The following is a 25093-nucleotide window of genomic DNA, read 5'->3' as shown; positions in this document are numbered from 1 at the left end:
ATATGGTTTGTGTGATAAAAAATGCTTCCTATGATTTCTATTCCAAAAGAAAAGAAATGTTTTTCCTTCACACACATATCTTTTTTATTCTGTGAAATCCTTAACATATGAATGCTATTTCATTGTTTTTAATAATAAAATGTTAATACAACTGGAATGGGTCTAGGATTACAAAACAATGTCTGAGAGTTATTTCCAATTAGGAAAATAGTTTCACATGCACACTAATAATTGTAAAATCTCAAAAAAACATCTGTACATATTTATGATTGATTTATTGTAAAAAATGGTATCTATGGCAGCCCTACAGACTACTTTAAAAAAGCATTCCAATGAATGAACAGTTTTAATGTTTAGGTCATTTTGTATACTGTATACAGTATATATAATCTCTTCTAACTATAAAACTTTGAATTTTGTTTCTTGAGACAAAAAAGAAGGCCAAACACACTCCATTACATAGATTTACATACTGTACATTTGCCCACCCTGTCCCTGAATCTCTTTGGAATTGCACATAGACTATTGTGTTCTTTGTGGTCAGTTAAGTAAAAAGACAGAACTTTAATTTGCATTCTAACATTCAACCAATTTCCACATAAAATGTGCCTTTTGAATCTGTGAGCCCATGAGATGAGAATAGGGTCATACTAAGCTAAACAAAAATGACCAACCTAAGCAAAACTATTTGTCAAACTTCCTTCAAGCTCTGAATGATTTAACATTGAGAGAAATTTCAGAAGTAAACTAACACCTCTGGTCCAAGTAGGATTGTAGCTTTACCATCAAGTTCTCTTTAATACGTGTGCAATGTGTGTAGCTCTCCTCCTGCCAAAATTCAATCATGATCAATAAGAGGCCCTGATCCACAGAGCTTCACCCTCTAGACAGCAGCAAATTTCACTGTGCTACAACTAGTGTTCTGTCATGGCAGAATTCCACACTATCTAGGTTTCAAGGTGAAGACATCACTTCTGTCCATTCTCACTACATTCAGCTCTGTTACATATGACATACTGATTGAAGACATAAGGTTCCTGAAGACATTTCTTCTACCTTTAATGTAAGAAAATAAGAACAAACATTTGGTAGTAGCTAATTGATCCAAGCAAGAATTTCATCAAGCTTTTTTTTTTTAAAACAAGCTTTTGTTTCCTTGGATATAATGGTTGCCTTGTTGACAGTTTTAGTATTGTTATTTATGACATAATAATCATTTCAGTACATGCTTATGATTTTATTATTGTATTTATAAAGTTTACTTTTATGGATTTTATTTTAATGGCTCATTTCACAAACAGCCTATTCCGAATAACAACAGACAGTTGTTTCATTTGAAACTGTCTTTACTTCATTTCAGACTAGCACATGCGCTCAGGAGAAGAGATGCACTCTGGAGCCGCAAACATCTCTGTTTGACAGAGGAAACAAAATTTGGTTCAATTGCTGGTACAAGGACATCTATTGTTACTACAGTATGTCATCTTGTTTTTAAGTGAACCACTGTGAAGTTATTATCATTTTGTCCAAGTTTTACAAAAATAAAGTGAATCATTTGTGTACATGTAGATAGAATAGATAGTTAAATTCTTAAGTTCTAAAAATGCCTATAAAACAGGTTTAGATTCTTGTAAGGACACATACAGTGCCTTGCAAAAGTCTACGCCTGCCAATGTCCCCTTTTGCTCAATTACAAATGATGTACTCACATGTTTTAAAGTGAATTTGTTAAACAAAACCTAAATTTCTATGAATAAAAGGAGTTAAATAGCAAATAATAATAATATTAATAATAATAATAATGATAATAATAATAATAATCATAATCATAATCATAATCATAATACTTCCTTACACTTATATAGTGCTTTTCTGGACACTCCACTCAAAGCGCATTACAAGTAATAGGGACTCCCCTCCACCACCAATGTGCAGCATCTGCAACACAGTACGCTCACCACACACCAGCTATCAGTTTTAGACAATGTCATAGCATTTTACCACATAGTCCTGCCCAGATTTAATCTTGATTCAGGGTCTCAAATGTCATTTATTACAATTAATTATTTGTTATATTAATGGAGCCACTACATTATATGTATAGAATCTCATTACTTTTTCATATACATACAGTATACAGCATATACCTTAGAAAATCCACTGTCACATGCTTTTTACTTGTGCTGCTCATCCCTTAAAAGTAACAATATTGAAGTCAGCCTCTTTGAGAATGAATGATGACATATCATGTGCTGCTAACACAGTCGTATTACTACATCTTCTGCACTGCACTTACTTTTCATCAGTTATTTAAACTGCTGGAATAAATCAGACCAATCTAATAAATAGCACATTATAGGCAGTGTCTACAGACTTCCGATTTTTCATAATCCTTTCTTGGTATGTAATAGATGTAAAACAAACGTACAATTTAAGATGCCACCTAATTTTTTTAATAGATCTGTCCTTACCAGCTCAAACAGAAAAATGTGCTACACTCATCCAGCAGATACAAATAACATGGTTATCCACAAAACAATATTCAATAAATAACAAGCCCTGAATCTAAATTTTTCAGCTTAACTACCTTGTATTTCCATTAATTAACTGATCACAAAATGTCATTCAGCCATTTGGATTTGGATGGACAGCAAATTCCATGCTCCACCAAACCTTTCATTCTCAGTTTTAAATGTATGTTCCTGTTTTTCCCATCGAGTACTTTGATTCGTGTTTTAATGTTGATTCTGACTAAATCCACTGGGTTTACTTTTTCATTTTCTTTGAGGATTTTGAATACTTTCTCTGTTATAGACTAAAAAGGTTCAATTCATTTTTGCCTGCCAGTTTAGGGCATTTCTTAAAGCTCAGGAATGTACTGTATGCGGTTGTTCTTCTCTGAACTGATTACAAAGAAGCACATAAGTTTCTTGTATTTGAATTCCCAAAATTATACGGCACAGCTAAATGAGGTCTCGCTAGTGCATTGTACATATGTAATATTCCTTGATTTACATTCTATGCTTTTCACTGTGCAGTCCGTTCTCCGTTTAAACACTTTTAATTTGGTATTTTTGGTTTAGCACACCACAAGAATATATACCACTTATTCATTTAGGATACTACTAATTCTCACTTTAAATGTGCTTAGGCACAGCCAGGAATAGGCAATGTGGTGGAGTGCTCAAGATAATACAGGCTGCAATACCAAGTTTCAAGCTGTGATAAATAAAATTGCCTGGGTGACATACTGGCACCGTGGCTGATTCTTGTCTCAATGTTCTTCACAGTTGAAAAAATTCAACAAAATAAAACAATTTCACTAATAATACTAATAATTGACTAAAAACCTAAAGCAAAAAAAGATTTGGGATGTTATAAGACCATAAAATAAATACAATGTTAAAGAGCTGAAGATAACTGTTCAGGGCATGTAAATCCGGCATTTTCCATGCTGTTCACTAACAGTAGTCATCCCCTCTCATTCATTCACCTATTCATCCATTTTCTAACTGCTTCATCCAATTCAGGGTTGTGGGGCATTCCTGCAAGCAACAAGCACAAGGTGGGATACACCCTGGACTTGACACCGATCCATCTCAGGGTAAACACAGACACAGAATTGGACCTGGGCTCCAGCGCTATGAGGCTGCAATGTTAATCACTGTGCCACTATGCCACCATTCTCCTCACATGTCACGTGAAATTAATATTAAAAAAAATGTTTTTGACAACAATATACAGTAAGCATTACATATTTTCTGTGAATGCATATGTGTAATTGTTTCCATTTGGGTTTTCAGTCCTTTGGTAGGGACTGGGCCTGAAGCTTTCTTCCTCCCATTAACATTTATTCTTATGGAGAGGTAATTTTGATTTGCAAAGCTTTGTACATTAAGATGCCTGCTGCCACATTGGCTTCTTCAGGCTTGGTGTTTCCATTTGCCATGTGTTACCCTCACTTTACGTCCCACACTTGTCAACATTCCATTTCAACTTCCAGGTGTTTTCCTGGTCCTGCATTTGATATAAATCATTCTGAATGGATTTTTTTGGCATTTTTTTAGCTAATTTCATACCAAATTCTTTATCGATTGATAAAGAAGTATTAAAATAATTTTAGAATTTTTAAGAAATATTTTAGGTCAGCAAAAATTGATATTAAGGAATGACTTCATAGCTTCAAATATTAGAATTACTGTATGTATCCATTTATAACATCCCCAGATCATAAGCCCTGACAGATTGTATAATTAGGGTGAGTGTACCTTGCTCAGAAGCAATGAAAAGATTTTTTAATTTTAATTGAAAAAGGACAAAACAGAAAACCTACAGCTTTCTTTAAAATGTTGTACAGTATATCTAACAGATAACTGAACTTCTTCTGCCATTTCTATCGAGACTGTAACATTAATCTTCATAAAATAGATATTTATATATATTTAGAGACATATATTTTTTTAGCATGAGCTAAACCTTCATGTGTTAATCATACTCTTAATACTAGCTCATATCCTTATTTTGTGTCATCCATTTACAACATGTGGTTCAACACTTGACTTGGGAGGCAATTAGACACTGTTTGTGGAATTTACATCTTCTCTTTCTGTGTTGCCATGGAACTCTACTACTCACCCTAGATTCATTAGGTCATCCTCAGATATTCTGTCCTGATGATGCCTGAGTTTTTCTTAAGATTCTTAAGTGTGATTTATCATTTCAAACTACTTTTCTCTCTTTCTGTTGGAGTGCAGCCATTGTTTTAGCCTCTTGTGGTTGGATGCCACATTTACAATTGGGACATTTTATGGGTTTTAAATAGCCATTGCTAGGGTTGTCAGAAATCAGTTATGACTGTCATTAAGAGATTTCCAAGTGACAAAAAAAGGTGACTTTTTGAGGCCCTTGGGCATTACATGATTCTTTTTACAGCATTTATTTTCACAATATTTATATTTTGTGTTAAAACTGGATTAAAAAAGAATATGATATATACTGTACAGTATATGTTTCTCTCATTCAAAGCAGTTACAATTAATAATATTTTGTAGTTATTCAACACGTCTAATGTACATTTGTATTTTTTCTGCTCAAGCCACATTTCAGTTGCATTGTATAAAAGAGTTGTTGAAAGGGATTTACACTGTAGAAATTGGAGCTAATTGTAAATGCGGCCAAACAAACATACCTTATATGAGATCAATTATATTGTGTGTGATCTTCTTTAATATAGCACAGTACATTGGGGAAAAGGTCTGGTCTGTCACTACTTACAGACCTAAGGAATCATGGAACATACAGTATGTTCAATGCTGAGTCACTCCCACAACATATTATTCTGAATAAAAATGTTAGGGTAGTGTACAGTTTGTACAAAATATAAGTCATGTGTATTAGCCATACTGAGATTAAGTTAATTCCAAACATTAATATTAATAAAATTCCTTGAGGAAAGTAAGCGCTTATCTTAATATGCCACAATGTATTACTGCAGGAAACTGCATCTTTCAAAGACCAGGATTATTGGAACGCAGACATCCTGTCAAGTAGAATTCAAATGGTATTTTTTTCTAAATGTATAACCCAGCACGATGATAACTGCATTCCAAAAATATAAGAAAAAAACTAAACATACACAACACTTTGTTTCCTACAGATAACCTTGACTGGTAGAGAAAAAAAGAAATGTCTGACCCAGAAATTCTATACTTGGTGCTTCTGACAGCTGTTGTTGCCGGACAGCCTAAGGACGACAGTGTTTTAGTGCTGAACTACTAAAAATAGGTCAAACCAAAGGGAGAATTGTAGTGCTGTGACTCTGAAGAAGGAACCAGCAGTGAAAAAGCAGTGGCTCTGGGGCTGGTCTTTTTTGCCCCAGGCTTCCAAGTGAGGGTTCACAGCTTTTGGTTTTCAGGGCTTCATTAAAATGAAGGTCATTTCATGCAGACTGGAGAATTCGGAAAATATTTGAACTCTTAGGATGAATTGGAAGGTAGACATGCCTTCTTATTAAAATGATATCAGAGAAAACATTTTAGTGATACCTTTACTGACGATTGCAGAGGCAAAGTATGCGTTTGCTGAGTACTGTCTTACAGTCAGTAAACAAATAAGCAAATTTTGAAATACTAATGCACATTTAAAATTTACGGGCAAGGAATGTTGATTGAAGTAGCTTCACAGGTTCTCTTGATTCCAGTTTCCAAAATGACTTGGATGCAATATTTTTGACATTGCATTTTTTAAAAAAGTACAATAACTTTGTATTTCTTGCTTTGATCATAAAACTGAATTCTCAATAATAAATGTTATTTTATTTTTATTGGAATATACGTTTCCATTTACAGAATTTATCATTTAATGTGTAAGTAATCTCTGATTTGAAGATAATCTTATCCTTTTGATTGCATTGAAATAAATTGCTAAGACTGGATCTCATCAATACATTCCCACTTTTGTACATTGGAGCTGTAGTGATATTTTTTCAGAATGTGTCATCTTCATACTTAACACTGCGGTGCTAGATCTTGAAGCATCTCCCACAATATTTATCTGAAAATAAACTGTGCTGAAACATACTGTGTGTAAGCAGCATGTTTAAGGGCTTTGATATAATAGGCATATTGTACCATCTCACACTAAACTTGAATTGGTTCTGATTTCATAATCGTTTGGCCTTCTGCTTAACATAAAAACAGCGTTCACTAGCATTCTTTCAGCCATCATTTCAGCTTCACGTGGTCTTTTAAAAAAGACTTTTAAGTTTCTTCAAGTGCCACCTTACCTTCAACATGCAGTGGTGTCATGGGGATATTTTTTATCTCATTAATGAAAATGTAAAATGTAACGTTTTTAGTTGATATACAGTATGTAACTTGTGGATAGTTGATGTCAAAAGAAAAAAAACAAGGAATTAATGCAAAATGCAATCAATTTGCACAAAATGCATCAAAATATAAATGGAATGGATATTTTGTTTACAATTATATATAAAAGGTCAAAACTCTTACATATACACTATCTGTGACATCGAAAAATTGGATATTGGCAAGATTTCATGTTATAATTATTAAGGTGATAAAATGAAAACTTACTTTTAAAATAATACATTTTAAATAACCATTTAAGAGGTGATCCACTTCTTTTCAGTCAGTATGAAGTACAGCCCCTACCTGGGTGATGTGCCTCAGCCATTTTGCACAGCAGAACAACTATACAGAAGATTGAGTATAGAAGTGTGAAATTACTTCAACAACTGAATCAAGAGGGTACTTCAGGTAATGCAGATTGTGCAAGCACAGACGGGAATTCAGCCAAAACATCAGGATTAACAGCCCTTCTGTTTCAAACCCCGCCATGGAATCTTAATGACAAGTAGTCAGTTATTTAAGGTGTAACCTCTCGTTTAAAGGACGGCATCTCTTGCAGCTCAGTCTCTCAGGTCACCACACTGTTGCACTGTTTTTTAAAAGGTCCCATGAAAGTAATAATCATTTCCAACCTTGCTTAGCTTCTAAGATCAGGCTAGAAACTGACAAAACTCCTGATGTATGATAACAAGCAGCATATTCTGTAAGTTATGTATAGATTTCATTGTATAAGATGAGACAGATACAGTGATGTTACTCCTCAAAACTCTCAAAAGCATTTCTAGTCCCTGTGGCAAGGGTCTGACATCTGTCTAGGGCTCTGCAAATTAGGTGTTTGGAGGTGGCTGAGGCTATAGTTTGAATCTGGGGTCTGAAGGCACAAACTACATAGGGAATTGCAATAATGCATGAAACATGTTTTTCCTTAATTTGCTGTTAAAATGTTTATCCTGCCTTGTTCCCGTTTCTTGTTAGGATAGTGGTTAGACAATGAAACGATGTTATATCGGTATATCTTTTCTTTGAAACCTTGTGTTAAACAGAGATTTAAGATGCCGTAAACTACTGAAGGCATTGTTACAATACATAACTTCATTCACAAATATATAAAGACAAAATGTTTAAAAGGCTGATGATGGCTACTTTTAAAGTATAATTTGAAAAGACAGGAGAAGATATGGTCCACTAGTGCAGCAATGTGTCTCAGAAGAAATCATACCCTTAGAGTGTTTCAGTGTTTCAGTCAAATTTTAATGGTGAAACAAGCCGACAAATATGAAGAGATAGCTGTCATTGCTGTCACATTCCTCCTTTACTTGTGAAGGATAGGCCAGGAAGAAAATCTTGCAAGGTGTTGCTGAAGTGAAGGGAGGGGTGCTAGAGAATATAGGTGCAGAGCTATGTTCATCCAGGGAGTTTATATGTACAGGGAAGCAGAAGTGCAAGATTACAATTTTACCTCTCTCAAACATCTACAGTAACTAAACACTATTAAACACATACTGAACGAACCTTCCATTAAACAGAACTTACACAGTGAGAACCTTGTTTTTTGATACTGTATTTTTAAGTTCCACTGAATGTTCCAGTAAAATAATTTTGATGATCATAAACATTCTGGGCCTAATACTTAGGATGGAATGGTTATCTCTTTTGACTATAGGACCTATCCTTTCATTAGTAAGATAAGAGTTTTGTTTGTTTTTCTTTTGGCTTGCTTAAAAATGCCAGTGGAAGTCTAAATGGAGCCTTTTGAATGAATGAAATAATAAAAAAATATGTTTAAAAATCAAATACAATTTTTCTATTCCTCAAGGTTTCAGTTTATTACCTCTCCTGGGACTCTAAGGCAGCTATCCAAAAGCAGTTATTCATTATAGTGGCTGACATAATAGCACTGTTAAATGCATTAGGGAGGCATTCCTGGAAACACATCTGTAGCTTAAATGAAATAATTGTTCAATTCATTAAATAGGGATATTATATTGGTGCATAGCTGCTGTGTAACTGATAAAGAGAATAAAACTGCTATAAATATTAAAATACAAATGTATACACTACCTGAAGGGAAAACACACACAACTAAATATGTTTTAACCTTAACTTGAATTATCATAAGCGCCACATACTGTAAACAGTGAAAATGGCCTTAGAGGTATGTGTTTAAAATGGTATAGTAAAATGGTAGTCTTGGTACCTCTTAAGGGAAGATAAGAAATGCATGTTCTCTCTTTGATATTCCTATTCATGTCACCCACAGCAAAAGCAAACATGATTATTTAAATAGAATGCAGATGTTCAGTTTGCATTAGTAAGATATAATGCAAAATATTTCATAACTGCACAGAAAGAGTTAAACTTCTGATTAGCTTAATCATATACTGTGTATACTGTATACTGTATATTCTATTTGCAGAATGAACCTAAGGAATACACATGGTTTATGTTACTAAAATTCAGAAAATCGTGGAAGGGTAAAACAGTAGATCTTGGTTTGCAGGTTCAGTTTAGATATTTGTCTGTTGTGGTATGATATTAACTAGTTCCATAATAAAATCTGATGAATTAGGTTTTCGCAAACTTGCTGTGTGATTAAGTAAAAGTCGCTGTCAGTGGCCAGCAAATTGCAATTCTAGGAAAGATTTCTATCATGTAATGAGAAACATTAAAAACAAAGGAAATGTAGACAGGAGATGCTAGCACAGTGCAAATTTAACAGTTACACTGTGGTGCGGTGAGAGAAATAGTCTTTTTTCTAAGAGTTTCTCTGGTAAGGAAAGTGACAATACAAAATGACAATATCACAAAATGCCAGTCTTACATATACTATATTCAGCTGAAAAGTCTTTTCTTGTATTGATATTAAGGATTTAATAAGCCTGCATTTCATAGTAATGCATTTTACAGTATTTGTGAAGTTAAATGTCTGCTAAAACTTATACTTAAAATATAAACAGAAAATACAGAAACCACCTTCTTGTGTTTTTAACTGTCTTTTAAAAATATGCTTTTCGCCAACATACATGATGAAAAATACTGCTCCCATAGCAGTAAACCTAAATGCCAGCATCACAGATTTAACTCTTACACTGAACATTATCTCTGTGCCGTAACCAAACCTCTCCCATTGCATAGGTTCCCTATTCAGTCCCATTTCTGTGATTCGTTTGCATCATTACTTCTCATAGTTTAATTCTCTAAAGGGTTTCAACATTTGCCTGTGCAAGTTCAAGTTTAAAGGTTTTCAATATTTGCCTGTGCAAATGTGGTAATTAAATAGCATTTTAATGCTTGGCTTGTCAGTGAGAGAACAAAATCTCTGGAAGGTAGATTGGCAGAAATCAGCATGATCAATCATTTTCTCTTGCAAATTATATTAGACAGCCTGAGCCCACAAGATTAGGAAGCTCTGCCACTATAGCCCACTAAGGATTATTGCTGTACACATTCCTGTGAAATAAATGGCAAAATCAGGCTCCCTGGTGCATAATTAATAAATCCTAATTTGACAGGAGCTGGTAACATAGTAACAAAGAATGATACAGTAGCTGAGTGTGAATTCATTCAGCTTTCATGATGTCCAGTTTAGATTTTGTTCTGTAATGCTCATGATCCTAGATTCCACTACACGAATGAACTTCCTCAAGAGTAACAAACAATTCCCACTATGGAGAGAAATACAAGTATTGATATCAGTATTCAGAAGTATCTCATTTAAAATGAGCTTCAGTTCCACCTAAATATGTTACCCAAAGATAAGCAAATTTAACAATCTGAATTTGTTGCTAAGAAGCATAACATTGAATTTAACATTTTATTAGATTAATATGAAAGGGTGCTCAAAATAGAAGAAATGGTTATTTAACACACATGAGAGTATTGTGATAAGATATTTTACAGCATGAGTGATCCTAGAAGCATGCATTTGACTTCAGTAAGTGTGTACTAAAAAATGTTCAATGGCTATTATGGTGGCAGGAGAATTTTCTTTTCTAGGAATCTAAAATAGTCCAACTAGTTTAATGTTCCAACAGTGAACACCAAGCTGCTACACATTGTATACCTAGATGAGAAAAGAGTGAAGCCTCATCTCTTCAAGAATGGCTGGGAAAATCTGGATTGAAACCTCCTGAAAAATGGGCCTTTACCAAATAGCCAAAGAATTACAACAGAAACATCTCCGCATCTGACAGTAGATCAGGCTGTAATGCAGAATCGCACTGATTCAGTACCTTTACAACTTCAAGCACTGCATGGCTCCAAAGGACATGCTACTAGATATTAATACGTGTAGGTCATTTGATTGTGGGACTAACAAAGAGAGTTAAAATAGATGCTGTTCACATCAGGAATGCTCATTGTATTACAGTAGGGCTCTGTATGCTGTCACTGCAAGACACACAAAGCTGGGGTGATGCTGAAGACTGATGTAAAAAAAACATTTATGGACATGTCTCTGCATGTTGCTCCTTTTGTTTGCATCAGTATTGTATTTTTAAAAAACACTGGTAGCTCAGTCAAACTGTCAGTTCTTGCAAAAGCCTGAGCTGTCACTTGTTGTTCAGCAGAATTTCTACCAGGAAATACTATTGTTTTGAGACATTATACCTCTATAGAAACATTACACCAAGTTTGCTAAAAGAAATCAAATGCACCAGCTAGAGCTTCATCGCTCAGATGGTTCTACTGTAATTTCCTAGGCACTCATGGGCCACCAAAGATACTGTACTGTATACAAGTATCACTGACGCTGTTGTGTAAATACAGTTAATAATTGCCCATTCATCTAATTACTGCCAAACATTCAAGATCACAAGAAGGGCAGCACAGGACTTACAGGAAAATACACAATATCAAGCACAGGTATCAATAGATGTATTGTGTAAAAAAATGATAGAAGAAGATAGTAAAAGACTGGCAATTCCATGCAACCTGGAGTTCAAAGGTAGATTTTTACAGCTTTTGTGCAGATTAACTTTGTTTTTTTGATTCCACTTCCTGCACTTTTTTGTCATTTCTGCTTTTGAACAGCTGCAGCCTATATCCTCTGAGAATTTGTGTGTCCCAAGAGAATTGAAATTGACTTTGATGAAATCATATACAGTAGTTTGATATGAATTTTACATCAAAGACACGATATTATCAAATTTTGACAAAACAATGTCACAAACTGGTACACAGATTCAGCCTGTCAGGCCACAGAGATGGCTAAATCTATTTTGTTACACTAATTAAAGCTTTGTAAAAAGAGATATGGCTATGAGTTACCACATACAATACAGTGGGTTGTTTTCCTTGCAGTTTCAACTGCTTTGAAAGCTTTAGTATTATTAGTATTTGAATACAATTTAAAACTAGGTAAATGAGGTAAACAAGCTTTGTCTTCTGAAATGTAACAAGTTACTAGCATTCTTCTACTTTTAAAAATCCCATACCATCATTCTAAAGAACATGGCTGTTAACCCTTGTGTCCTGGGCAATTTTCACTGTGGTCTTATACAATTTGGTCTTCTTTATGTTTGACTGGTAAAGCAATTTCTCACTTTTATACCTAATCTTGTGTGTGGTAGGGCTGCAGGCAGATAAAGGATGCCAACCATTACTCTGGACCCATCACCTTGTACAGTATGTAGGGAACTTTGGAAGGAAAGCATTATTATTATACAATCAGAAGGAGACTGTAAGCAACAGTACCTTTAGATTATTTCTTTGTTTTGTAATACATTAAGGGCTTTTTGTGTAGCAAAAGAAGATAGTGAACATCTATGAATACTGGCAATAGTCTGAACTAAAGCTTGATCATTCTGGATTCTACAGTGCCTAAGGGGTTCAAAAAAAGGATAAGCAACACATTTTCATGACAAACGTTTTGCAGAAAAAAGAACATACTTCAATAAAAATATTAAATTGAGAATAAAAAATCAATTGCTCTAGTACAGCCAAACAATATGGATTACATCTCTGCATAAAGGATTTATTTTAAGAACATATTCAGCCTTTAATTACTGTCACCACCAAGCACTCTTAGTGGTACAGTAGCAAGGGCCTTCAGCAATGAAGTTGCCAGCATTTCAAGTACAGTACTTGAAATAACATTCTGAAGTGGTTTCATTAACTTTCATTGTCGTGGAAAAAAAAGGAACGAATCTGACAGCAGAAAATTTTAAATAAAAAAGCAAACATAAAGTCTTCCTTTAGTCTGTATTTCATAGAGATGTTCTGTGTTTTTCTAGTTGTGAAGAATTTTTAAGGCGTTACCTATAGCCTACAACTTCAAGCTATTCCTGCTTCTGACCACAAATGCATACTGTGTTAAGAATGAAAACTGCAACACAGCCAAACCATGCCCAGGGAGCTGTCACTCATTTAAAGGTAAAAGCATCCTCATTCCATTTTCTGCAGTGATGAAGGATGCTGTGCAATCCCGAAGAGCTGGTAGTGAGGCAATACTGAACAAGAACACGGAAAACATAGAAGTGAAAATGTGAAGTGAATTCTACCAAGAAACATACATTATATCTACTGAAGAAACTTTAGGTAAACTGTTGTATGCTTCCACTACAGTATTTCCTGTGTAATAAAGACAGCCAAGCTTTATCTCTAACAGTTAAACCTGCTCCATCCAGCCATTGTCATCAGTGTCATCAGCCATTGTCATTTTGCAATACAACTTTTTGTGTACTGTTCTGTTTTGTTCTTTGTAAATTCTGGACTGTGAGCAACTCTTCTTAGTGCACTTCTCACTGACTATACTGATTGAATTGTATGTATTGTATTGTTGTATTATTGTATAATTTCGTTACACTGTTGCTGTGTGGACAGTGTTACAGTAAGCTGCTGTTGCACTGCAATTTCCCTCACAAGATCAATAAAGTATTTATCTAGTGTACTGGAACTTCTAAGAGGCAAAATCTACATGGTGTGTTCATTTCAGAAAGGGGGGGGGGGGGGGTGGCTGTACATAATAAGGAGGTTTTTCAATGAAAGAGTTAATATTTTTCAAATGTTAGATTTTATCCTTTTCTCATGTTTTAAGTACCCAAGTCTTTAAAGTACAACAAAAGTACCAGACATAAATATTGCACAAGAAGCATCTAATGTTCACCTTTGAACATCTAGTACACATATAATATTAAGAAGTAGACAGATTTCTAGATGAGGGTTTTCTAGATAAAAGGTCTGTTTTATATCATTAATTTATTAGGCAATTCTTAATAAAAGTTAAGTGCAGGGATTAATTAAAAGCCACTTTTGCTTGTAAAATATCTTTAATCCTTCATGATACTTGCTTTCTTGCTCTGGGATGCTGTCTTACATGCACAACAAATGTTCTTCCCTCTTATATCCTCTCTTCCAAGAACTAGAAGAATGGTCTGAAAATATAAAACATCCTTTTAAGTGGATCCCTTAGGAGATGAAGTGATAGGCCATTTTTCTATCCCTATAGAGATTTAAATCTCTGGCTCTTAGTGTATGAATATGAAGAGGTTTTGACAATAGGGGCATTCAATAACACTCCATCCGGATGACAGCTTTACTTACCACATACTATTAAATACTTTACTTGCAATCCCTCAGAACTTGATTGTGGTCAAAATAGACCACTGAACATAAAAAAAATGAATTATCCTCTGTCATTTTTTACATTTGCTGGTTTTCTTTACACTGGGACAAACAATAATTGCATCATTTTTTGCAAGCCAAATCTATTTACCGGTCCAGCAAGTAATTCAAAATTTATATATTGATCAACATGTGGGTTGATAACACTTTTATGTTTCTTATAAGGGCGAACATTTTTTATGCTGTAGCCTTGTTGTAAGGTAAGGAGTGGTTGTTTTGATGTTTTAGTGGCTTGTGGAGGAAGACGGGTTATTTTGAAATTTCACAAATCACCACTGTGAATAACATAGGTTTGCCGCCTTGCCATTTAAAGCCTGTAAGTCAAATACTGCTTTCCCCATTGGGTTGAAAAAAGTTTTCTTCACACATTAAAATTGCGTTCAACTCTGAATTACAGTACACTGAAAAATATAATGTGTTTTCCCTTAAAACTATAATTCTATTGCTCTTGTCTGTTCCATCCTTGTTTGGGATCCTATGACATTCACTTAGAACACTGTTCAGATAAAATTCTCTCAAAAAATTCAATTCATGGGAATTTTTTTTAAATAACAAAGGACAATGAGAAATAAATGCACAACTAAACATTTTTCTTATTTATGTATTTCCATGAAAAATTTAAAGGGGAACTGCAGTTCCAAATTCTCAGACCAGTTATGAAATGTCAGTAACAAAATGATTTCATTAATGGTGTACACTACAAAATTTAACAATTTCGAATTAAGCTCAAAACCATGAATTTTGTGAAAGCACTGTAAGTCGCTATGTTGTCCCAAGCCCCTGGTCTCGCTACAGGCAAGAGAGAGAGTTCCAATGAATTGTGACTTGATGTGGCCCTTCCTGCTCACTAGTCACTGTTATGATTAATGTAATGCGATGTACAAGCAAACAAGTACAGGCTGCACAGCAGATATTTCACCACTGAAAGTTTCTAACATGACCTGCAAGCAGAGTTAACAAGTAAGTTCCACTTATCAGACAAAACCATCTTGAAGTGGAGAACAATATTTCTATTGGATTAAAAGAGATGTGTTCGCAAGCCTGCTTATTTACAATGTAATAGGGCTGCTTCACATCACTGGAAGTTTTGTTGCCCCGTTCTGAATTGCAGAATACGGTACTGCACATACAGGGTACCCTGATATTTTGTCTACTTTTTGTGGTAAAAAAGTAGTTTTTAGATGTTACAGTGTACTTTTTACTTTTATTGGGGTTTGAAATGCACTCATAAATTCTGATTCTTTCTGACCCCAAAAGTTTAAAAAGCATTGCAGTTCCCATTAAAAGTAATTTAAAAATACGTTGGGGGTGTTACATTTCATGAAAGAGACAGTTCATTTTCTAATATTCACAGCTAAAATAAAATGAACATGTTAAAAATGCATTGAAAATAGAGTAAATATCATACCTTCTTACTGACATAGGTTTCCTACACTATGGTTTAAAATAAGGGAAGACTAATTTGTTTCTTTAATGCTTGATTTTATTTTCTTTTCCTGTCCACACATCAAATGAACTCTGATTCACATAAACCAAAGGGTATTTGAAACAGCTACATGAGCAGTTACAGTACATAGACAGCACCAATGTGTGGTTTTAAGTTCTTAAGTATCTATGATCAGAGATAATGGTTTAATTAATCATTAAAAAATTAGTTAAAACCATGTAGCAGAGGTAAAACACAACCAAACAGCAATGTGACCTTAGAATAGAGGACAATAAAATGTGTGAAAACAATTCAGGTGGAAGGTCTCCATATGACGTCTCATGATGAGAAGACGTCTGCGGTCCTTGCAATGTTATCACATTGCATAAAATCTTGTTGTGTTTTATTTTTGACTGTACACATGTAAAATTCAATTGAAAATTTCTGCTAAGCTGCACTATGTGTAAAATTTAAGTGTTTGTGCTCTTGTATTTAAAGAAAATATGCATCATTTTCCTATCATTAACATTCTCTTCAGTCTTACTTTGACCTTGGTATTTGCTGCAGAATTGAAAAAATGATTTCAGCATTTGAAAAGGCCAGATGTCTCGTGATTATTGTTATGGTTCAGCAATGCATTGAAACACCCAAGGCAATATTCTTTCAGACACAATTGGTAATAGGTGACTTTGTCTCAGAAAAAACTTTGTTTACATTCATGTACTGTAGGTCTCTCCAGGATGTAAAAAGATGGTTAATTTAGAATAAGGGGCAGGACTGGTTATATTGATACTGGGTCTGATAGACTGCATTACATTTCCCATTTCAAAACTAAATCCTAGCACTAATTGTCTTCAACTAACAGAACTAAAATAATAAAGTGGGCTCCATCCTGTATACTAAATTATTTTAAGTACAACAAGAGTCAATAAGTGGTTGTTATGATTGGTTTCAAAAGAAGCGAACAAGAATATCCAAATGCTCAGCATCTTAAATAAAACACATTGTTTTGAAGCAGGGTTCTGTAACTCATTTGGCACATGTCAAAATTAAGAACAGTAAATTGTGCTACCAAATGGTATGTTTTAGATAACATTTTAACATAATTTGCTTGACAACATTACAACATTAGGCAGAAAATATTTATTTCACTGTTTATGTTGTTTTTCACTAAGCAAAGCAATAATTAAGGAGTACTTTGCAACACTCAACATGCAGGGCATTCTTTTTATAATAACATCTAGCTGTTAAACTGTACTTGCATAACAATTTTAAACCCAGAAAAAAAAACAAGAAAAAATCCTTCAGCTCCTTAAGATTTCCTTTTGGGTGCTCTTTTATGTGTTAATGTACATATTACAAAATAACAAATGACCTTTTTAAACCAAAACAACCGCCTTTTGTTAACACACCTTAGTCATTTCCTACAGCATGGTTACTTTGTATTTCCTGGTTCCTAAATCATTAGATAGATGCAAAAAAACAATTGAAATGGTGATAGAATTGTTGGAGGAAAATGGCTTGTATCAGTATTTCTTATTGCACTGTAGTTATGGTAGCATGTGTAATGCTGAAGCTACAGTATATGTTAAACTATTACATACTGTAATAAACATACTGTAGCATGCTTTTCTTGAAGTTATATAACTTAATTTAGTCACATAGAAAGTTAACTGTTGAAAACTACTGATAATTTGATATTGGTAAAATGAGAAAAACAATGAAGTAGTACATAATGATATTTAAATTAAATTTATTCTCAATTTCCCCTGTGAATATTACAGTTAAATTCTGCTAATTGTTTTTTTTAATTTTGCTTGTTTATGATAATTGGTTCAATTGCATGATATTTTATACAGAACATTTAACTAAGTTATCTTGGCTTCTTACATTACATTCTCGTAAAATAAACACACAATATAAAGCAGGCAATGCAACTATCTACACAAATTTCACACTACTAGAGAAACAGGGAATATGATCTATTGAGAAATTACAGCAAAGTGACTCAAAGATGTCAGAAGACATTTTAAAAGCATCGAACTGACCTCAGAAAGCAAATAACAGCTAGCCTTTGCTTCTATATTGCAAACTACAACACAAAACATTTATCCTGAGACCATGTTTCATCCTTTATTGAGATGTAACATTACATACTGTAAACTTTACATACTGTAACCTTAATGATGTTTATGAAAGCTAGTGATACACCTGATGCCCATTATCAAAAAAAGTCAAGGACTGATATAAAAAAAAATGAAGGACACATAAATTTACGTTCAAAGTCAGGAACCCAAAAGCAGCAATCTACAGTAGTTTCAGTAGTTTCTACCATTTTACAGAAGTAGTTCACATTTTAAAAAGATTATTTAAGATACAGTATGCTTCCATGCACTGTATGATCTCCTGACCTACTATTCTAAGTTCAAGACCATGAAATCTACATTTAAGATTAGTTACCAGTATTGACTGAAATGAAAACATTATTCATTACTAAGATAATACTTTTATGTTTTCATTCTTTTATGTTTGACAAACTTATTAGAGGCAAATGCAGTAGTTAACAATCTATTTACTGTATGTGCAAATTGGGTTATGTCCAAATTTTGAAATAAGTCATAATTTGTTATGGCTTAACAGTAATTTGTTAAGTTATGCATTTAGTGAAGTCAACTGAAAACCTAAATAAGATAAATAAGTAGATTCTGAAAATTCTATTCTACTGCCTAACTTTCCAATACGTTCTCTAAAAAGTAAAGTGAGACTATTTAAGACACACAAAAACATGCAAAATTTGCTTCAGTTTAGAAATAAAAAAAGAATAAATCAAGGTTTAAAATAACTAGATAGTAACATTTTGCAGGGTATTGTAATTAATTTACAATGTTTCAAATATAATGCAAGTTAGCCATTCATTCAAAGCAAAACTACTCATCTTATTGTCTGTCTAAATCATTCCAGAATTTTGCTACATCCAGCTCTTTAATTACTTAACTGATAATCAGCAATTAAAACAATGGGTAGCCAAATAATGAAATGAAGAGGTGATTAAATAATTTATTTAAATGTTTAATGATTAAATTATTTCAGTCAGTGAAGCCAGCCATGTTTACAATGGTTCAGCGTTCCTCATGTTGTCTTATTTTTACCTGTTGTTTAAAAGCCTAAAAGACTAAACTCACTTAATTTCTGAACACTAATGTGTTTTCAGGTACATTTTAAATGACTTATAGACATACAAGTATACAAGTATTAAGAACTATAGTACATACTGTGTCGGTTTACTAATGTACACCATAGCTAGAGATCAATGCCTTTGATGGAAAAAAAGTTGAGATACAATACATATTTTTATTTTATTATATCTAACTGATCAAAGGAAAACATGTAAACTTAAACTCACATGGAATGAGGGTTAAAATATTCACTTCTTTTCTGGCCTGAACTGTTTAAACGATTTCCAGTGAAGTACTGTACGCCCACCTTTTATAACTATTAGAAAGACGCATCATCTGTTTTCTTATACCACATTTTAGCCTATGCAGCATACTGTCTTCAGGGCGAAAACTCACAGTAATATCTTTTCATAACACAACTTGATTATAATCACCTATAGAAATACCAATGCCAAGTTATCTTTCATCCAGAGGTGTATCCTACTGACAATGCTCTCTGTAAAACTCTTCAGCAAGTGATGCTGGTGAGAAATAGTTCTTGAATGATAAGTACAGTCAAGTACAGTTTGCCAATAGGAGTGCTGCATATAAATGAAATGGAAAATGATTAAGAGGACTTACAGTAGTTTTGAAAACATAAACCTTTACATTTGTATATAGAGAATATACAAATGTTTCTAAGTAGCACTGTACGTCAGCTGTGTGTCTTATGTATTCTTAAAGATCATGCATTTTAACCTTTTTCACAGAATGTTCAAGACATTATATGGTGTAACATTATACAGAACGGTGCACACTATATACTGTATAACTAACTTATATTCAGCATCTTAGTACCTGTAATGAAAGGCTGTGACTGTCACTTGATATACAAGGTTCTGCTTTATAAAGCAAATGGACACAAAATCTAAGCAGTTAGCCCTGTGCTAAAGCTCACCTTATTTTAAATAAACTCAAAAACCTGTACTGAAGATTCCTTATACAGTACATTCACACTGTATGGCAGGGGAGTATCAAACGTTGTTTAATGGGATTTTTCCTTGGACAGTTGTTTCCACTTGACAAATCTGGGAGTTTGATGCACAATAATAGTATCTATGTATGTCTAAAATGCTTTTGCATCTTTCTGGATGAAAAAACTTTACATGATATGGATCATTCCTATAAAAAATGACCAGGATTATTTGTGTTGAATCACTGCACTATGTGGACTACAGTACATACTGTATACAGTATACGGTAGTTGTATTAACCTGAACCTGAACTGAAACACAGGATAAATCTATCCATTTTAAGTGTAATTCTCATGGTGGGGGACACAGGATAAATTAAGAATTAAAGTAAGACTGAAAAAATAGTTTATATAGTAGCTGTGGTTTTATAACTGACAATGCCTGTTTTATTTGTAACTGAATGCATTAATATTTTAATATATGGTTACATAACAGTATAGAACCATCTCATATCCTCACTTTACAGCAAGCACTTGCAGCCATCTCATGACTGGCCAGGACATAGAGTATATTATGGACCATTTCATTGAGGGAGATAAGAATGGTCCTCTAGTGTAAATCCTTCCATTTAAATAGTCATTATTTATTAATGTATTTCTCACTTCATTGGGGTGATGAGATACTGTACATAATCCTTCATCAATTCAAGACATCTGCGTTGAGCAATTTTCTACCTGAATAATCATCTTTGTGACAAAATCCAAGTGTAACAAACTGTTTTTTACGAAATAAAAGTGCTCTTTCAATTTAAGGAAATGATAATTCAAAGAATTCAGTTTAAATTAATGTAAATTAACTAGCTGAAAACACTCACGATACACAGCATATGAGGATAACAGTAGTTTCCAGTGACATGTCACTGGAAATTTAAAAAAAAAGCTGTGAGGAAAAGACCTTCATCAGTATATCACAAGGTATAACCATTATTGTTAGGGACTTTCTTTTATGAGTGTTTATCACTATTCAGAAGTGCAGAAACAAAAATCTGTTGACTGCTTTGTGACACCAGAATACAGCAATACAGTTTAGGATGACCTTTGGTGCCCTCAATGTTTTTTCAGCTGTTAAAATTTAAATAAAAAATTAGATCTAAATGTGTCTCTCTTCTCAAAGTAGTTCATACTTTACATTTCATTATATCAAAACATAAAGAAATGATTTAGATCACTCTTTACAGTATTCATATACATTCATTATCAAATAAATAACTATTATTTATTAGGGGGTTTTGTTTACTAATTAAGCATATTCACTAAATTTAAACATTACATTATTATATTTCATAAACATATGTCATTGTGTATTTTATCTATTTATCTAGCTAAGATAGCTACACCTAAGATCTAAGATGCTAGATGTGCTATGTATTTATGTTTTTGTTGGTTTCTTTTGTCGAGTGTTGAAGATACAGTAGTCTTTGTTTTTCTTTAAATAAAGAAAATTCCAATGCACTAAACTTTAAACAGGGGCTTTAATGTGTGGTATTCAGCTAGTGATGTGGAGGTTAATTACTGTAATTATGCAAGTCAAACAACATCCAGTACTTTTTTATTTTTTTGGGACAAAAATACTGTGGGGTTTCTTAGTTGTGGTGTTGCGGTAACTAATATTCAATATTTGATTATTAACCGTTGTACTGTTGCCATTACTGCTAATTGTGCATAGTCTAAATGCCTCAACTTTGTTTCTGTATTTTATTCATAATATTTTGCTCTGTGTTTTCATTTGTGACTCATTTCATCTCACAAATAATAATCCATTCCAATGAACAAACCATTGAATGTACTCAAGGAAATATGTGACACCAACAATAAATACTGTAGAACACTATCTGATAAGAACTTCCTTAAAAACAACTGCTGCAGAAATGATGGAGGCCCATCATTACTAGTAAATCACACACAATTTCGATATTTTCCATAAAATATTCCTACAGTACATTTCCTTCTAGCATGCAATTTAAAGACAACGTTACGTCATTCACTCACCATATCCAGGAATGCCTCCTGAAAGGGAAATTATTCACGTGCATCATTTTCTTCTGTCTTCCCACATGAGTATTTCCAGGCTTCATTTAGTTGGGATGTGTTAGCAAACCAAAAACCTGCCTACAGTATATGCATTCTGAAAACCCAGCGGAAATTAAAAAATGATCTCTCTTCATTTCTCTTCAGAGCTGTCAGATGTCCTCCAAAAGAAACAAGACATGTAAACAAAGTTGCAAACTATATATCCCCTATGTTTAAGCCATTCTGGCTACAATAACAGTGCTTTCAGTATGTTAAGTCTTTACCTCCAACTCTGCAAAACTTGGACCTTTAATGCAAAATACATTAACAGCTGTTCAGTACAAATTAAGGCGAGTGAAAAGTAAGCCAATCCAGGTGTATATAAGGCGTGTACAAAACCCCATGAAAAAATAGATAAGTTGCTCTTTCTGTCTATGTTACAGAGATGTTTTGTAGTAGTATAAAAGAAATGTCAACCCAAGATTAGTGGCCGTATCTTGTTGATGCCTTTTTCTTGGTATTCTTCCGGCAAGGATTTCAAACTCCTTCTGCCACATTTTCATTGCAAGCTCCAACTATTTTCTCATGGCATCAGCATCCTTCCTCAAGCCCCAGGAGTAGAAACAAAGGTCTCAGATGAGCTGTGTAAAAGCATGTTCAATGTATTTCCTCTGGAAAGTACTTAAAGGTGCTACGTCTCTTCTGTCCCAAACCCGCGAGGTGCAGTCTGTTGCCATCCAGAGGTGTGTGCATATGAGTGGTTTATTTTTCTTGCTGCCTTCTTCTTTGCATTCATTTGTATTCCCTAACCCTATAATACGCCAGCTTGCTCTCTTAGTGTACAGCAACTAAGCTATTGATCCTCTTAGCGCAGACAGCTCTTATTAATTCATCATTGCACTCCGACTACCAAGAGGAGGGTAGGCAGGGTTGAAAGAGAAAAGAATCATTTCAATAATTGAAGAGAATGAAGTTAAATGTCATCTGAGGACCACTTCCCTACCGTCCTTTCTCCCTTTTCTCCACTCCAGCTCCCCAACAGTTGTCATCACTCTTGATCCTCAACTGCCTATGAGGTCTTGTGACTGCAGTAGCGTGGATTGTCCAAAGACCCCCCCTCACACACCCCTAGCCGTGTGTTCAGAGGAGTGGCACACACAAACACAGACACGCTTCCAAACATACACCCTCACTGAGCCCAAGCTCACTTTTCAAAGCCCAGACCCGGCAGAGAACATATTCCTCCAGCAAATCATTCTAGCCATCTCAGGCAGTTTTTTTTTGTCAGTTCTTACAGTTGACTCAGGCCACTCACATACTGTTGAACTGTGCAATTACTATGCTGCAGAACCAGCTCCCGGCTGCAGAGTGTGTGTGTGTAATCATCAAGGGGCCTCTTTAGGTAGGTTCCACTCAGGCAACACATTGTGCCCTGTAACAAGCCACTGGTGAATGAGAGGTCAGAATCTGCTTTGTTTCTAATCATTTATTTCTAGGGATCTTAATTCTGAATTTGGTGGTCAATGCAAAATATAAAAATGAAGCACTTCAGACAATTGTGGTCAATGTGCTTGTTTTAAAAAAAAGAAAAAAAAGCAACATGATCTACAACAAAAAAGCTTTTGTAATGTATAACAGTTTGAATTCAGCATCTCCCCAAATGCTGCTGGATTATGTTTTTACCCCTGCAATGAATTAATGAAAAAATTAATGTGTTGTGCCAACAAAACCTAAAATGTAAAATGACTTCTCAGTTTTAAAAATCACTTCAGTTAACTATGAGCTATGCAATTAGGACATAACATTGCACATTTTTTTTGGAGTGGCATTTTGCCGCATGATGTAGTACTATTGTTTATTTTCAGGACTACACTTAACATCTTTAAAGTGCTTTGCTGCTTCTTTAGAGTAATGCTGCCACAATACCCTGAAAGACCCCTAAGAGCATTGTTCATGCCATTTTAGGACAAGAAGGAAATTGTAAACAGTCAACTTAAATCATCACCGTCTGGTATTATCTTTACAATTATTTATAGTGTACTTATGTGAAATACATATGAAATTTTATATTAAGTAAGAACCACATTTTACCATGAAAATAAAAACACCACCTTTTTTGCCAGTTCATTAATCCTGAAATATTACAAGGCTATTTTTAATTGAACTACCTTGACACCCAAAACCATCAACAATTTTATCCAGAAGAGACAGAACAGGGTAAGATTCAATGTGCATTTTTCAATCAATATAAATAGGAACACCTCACCACAATAGATAAATTGGTCTGCCACCAGATCATCTGTAGGTTAAAATTATCACTCACATCCTTTGACTTTTACCTGCTTAGCTAGGGTAATAAATTAGAATTAGCAGAAAGGGTTTTCATCATGAAACCAAAGAGATGCAAAAATTCAGCCTCATAGCTACTGTTCTGTGTGACTTTCATACAAAATCCTTTTTGTTGATAAAGTATATAAGACATATAAAGTCCTCACTCACTACAAGCTAATACAGAAATCAGCAGTTCGTTCCTTTCTTCACTTCTGCAGAAGTGCTTACAATTAATTGATTTTGTAATTATACTGTGTATAATTACGCTGTGAAATTATTTTATTATTGTTGATTGGAAATTCTGTATGAATGAACTTCTTAGAATGTTTGCTATTAAAAATACATTAATTGAATAATTCCCAAGAAAGATAACTTACATCTTAATGGAAGTTTAATTAACCTCACACATTGCATTCCGCCCATAACACTGAACAAGAATCTAACATTGAAAAAGATCAGACAGTGTAATATTTAACTTGGCTGAGGGATCAGTGCTGCAGTTTAAAGGGAAATAAGTGAGACTGGCATACAAGCTTTCCTATTGTATCCCAAAATGTCCAGTGTTCTCCACGCCAATGGGTTCAGCACAGCTGAAGGACTCTTCATGTCAAAGTGAAAGGAATAATAATATTATTTAATTAGAAGA

At 34.0% G+C, this 25093-nt stretch overlaps 1 protein-coding gene across 2 annotated transcripts in view; it reads right to left on the bottom strand.

The window, feature by feature from the left end:
* pde4d (phosphodiesterase 4D, cAMP-specific) overlaps window positions 1-25093 on the bottom strand; it is a 439211-nt gene that overhangs the window by 158704 nt on the left and 255414 nt on the right. Inside the window, exon 1 of one of the 2 annotated variants that reach the window (XM_088912391.1) lies at window positions 22096-23494. The exons of the other annotated variant lie outside the window; for it this stretch is intronic. Within the exon in view, the coding sequence (XP_088768517.1) occupies window positions 22096-22181 (86 nt within the window). The 5' untranslated portion in view covers window positions 22182-23494. Of the gene's footprint in view, window positions 1-22095; window positions 23495-25093 lie in introns of those variants that run through there. 2 annotated transcript variants of the gene reach the window in all.

Source organism: Atractosteus spatula, chromosome 3 (genome assembly GCF_055471065.1).
Source record: "Atractosteus spatula isolate fAtrSpa1 chromosome 3, fAtrSpa1.hap1, whole genome shotgun sequence".
Lineage (NCBI taxonomy): Eukaryota > Metazoa > Chordata > Actinopteri > Semionotiformes > Lepisosteidae > Atractosteus > Atractosteus spatula.
Note: the sequence above shows the minus strand (reverse complement) of the source record. Positions and strands in the feature narration are given on the sequence as shown.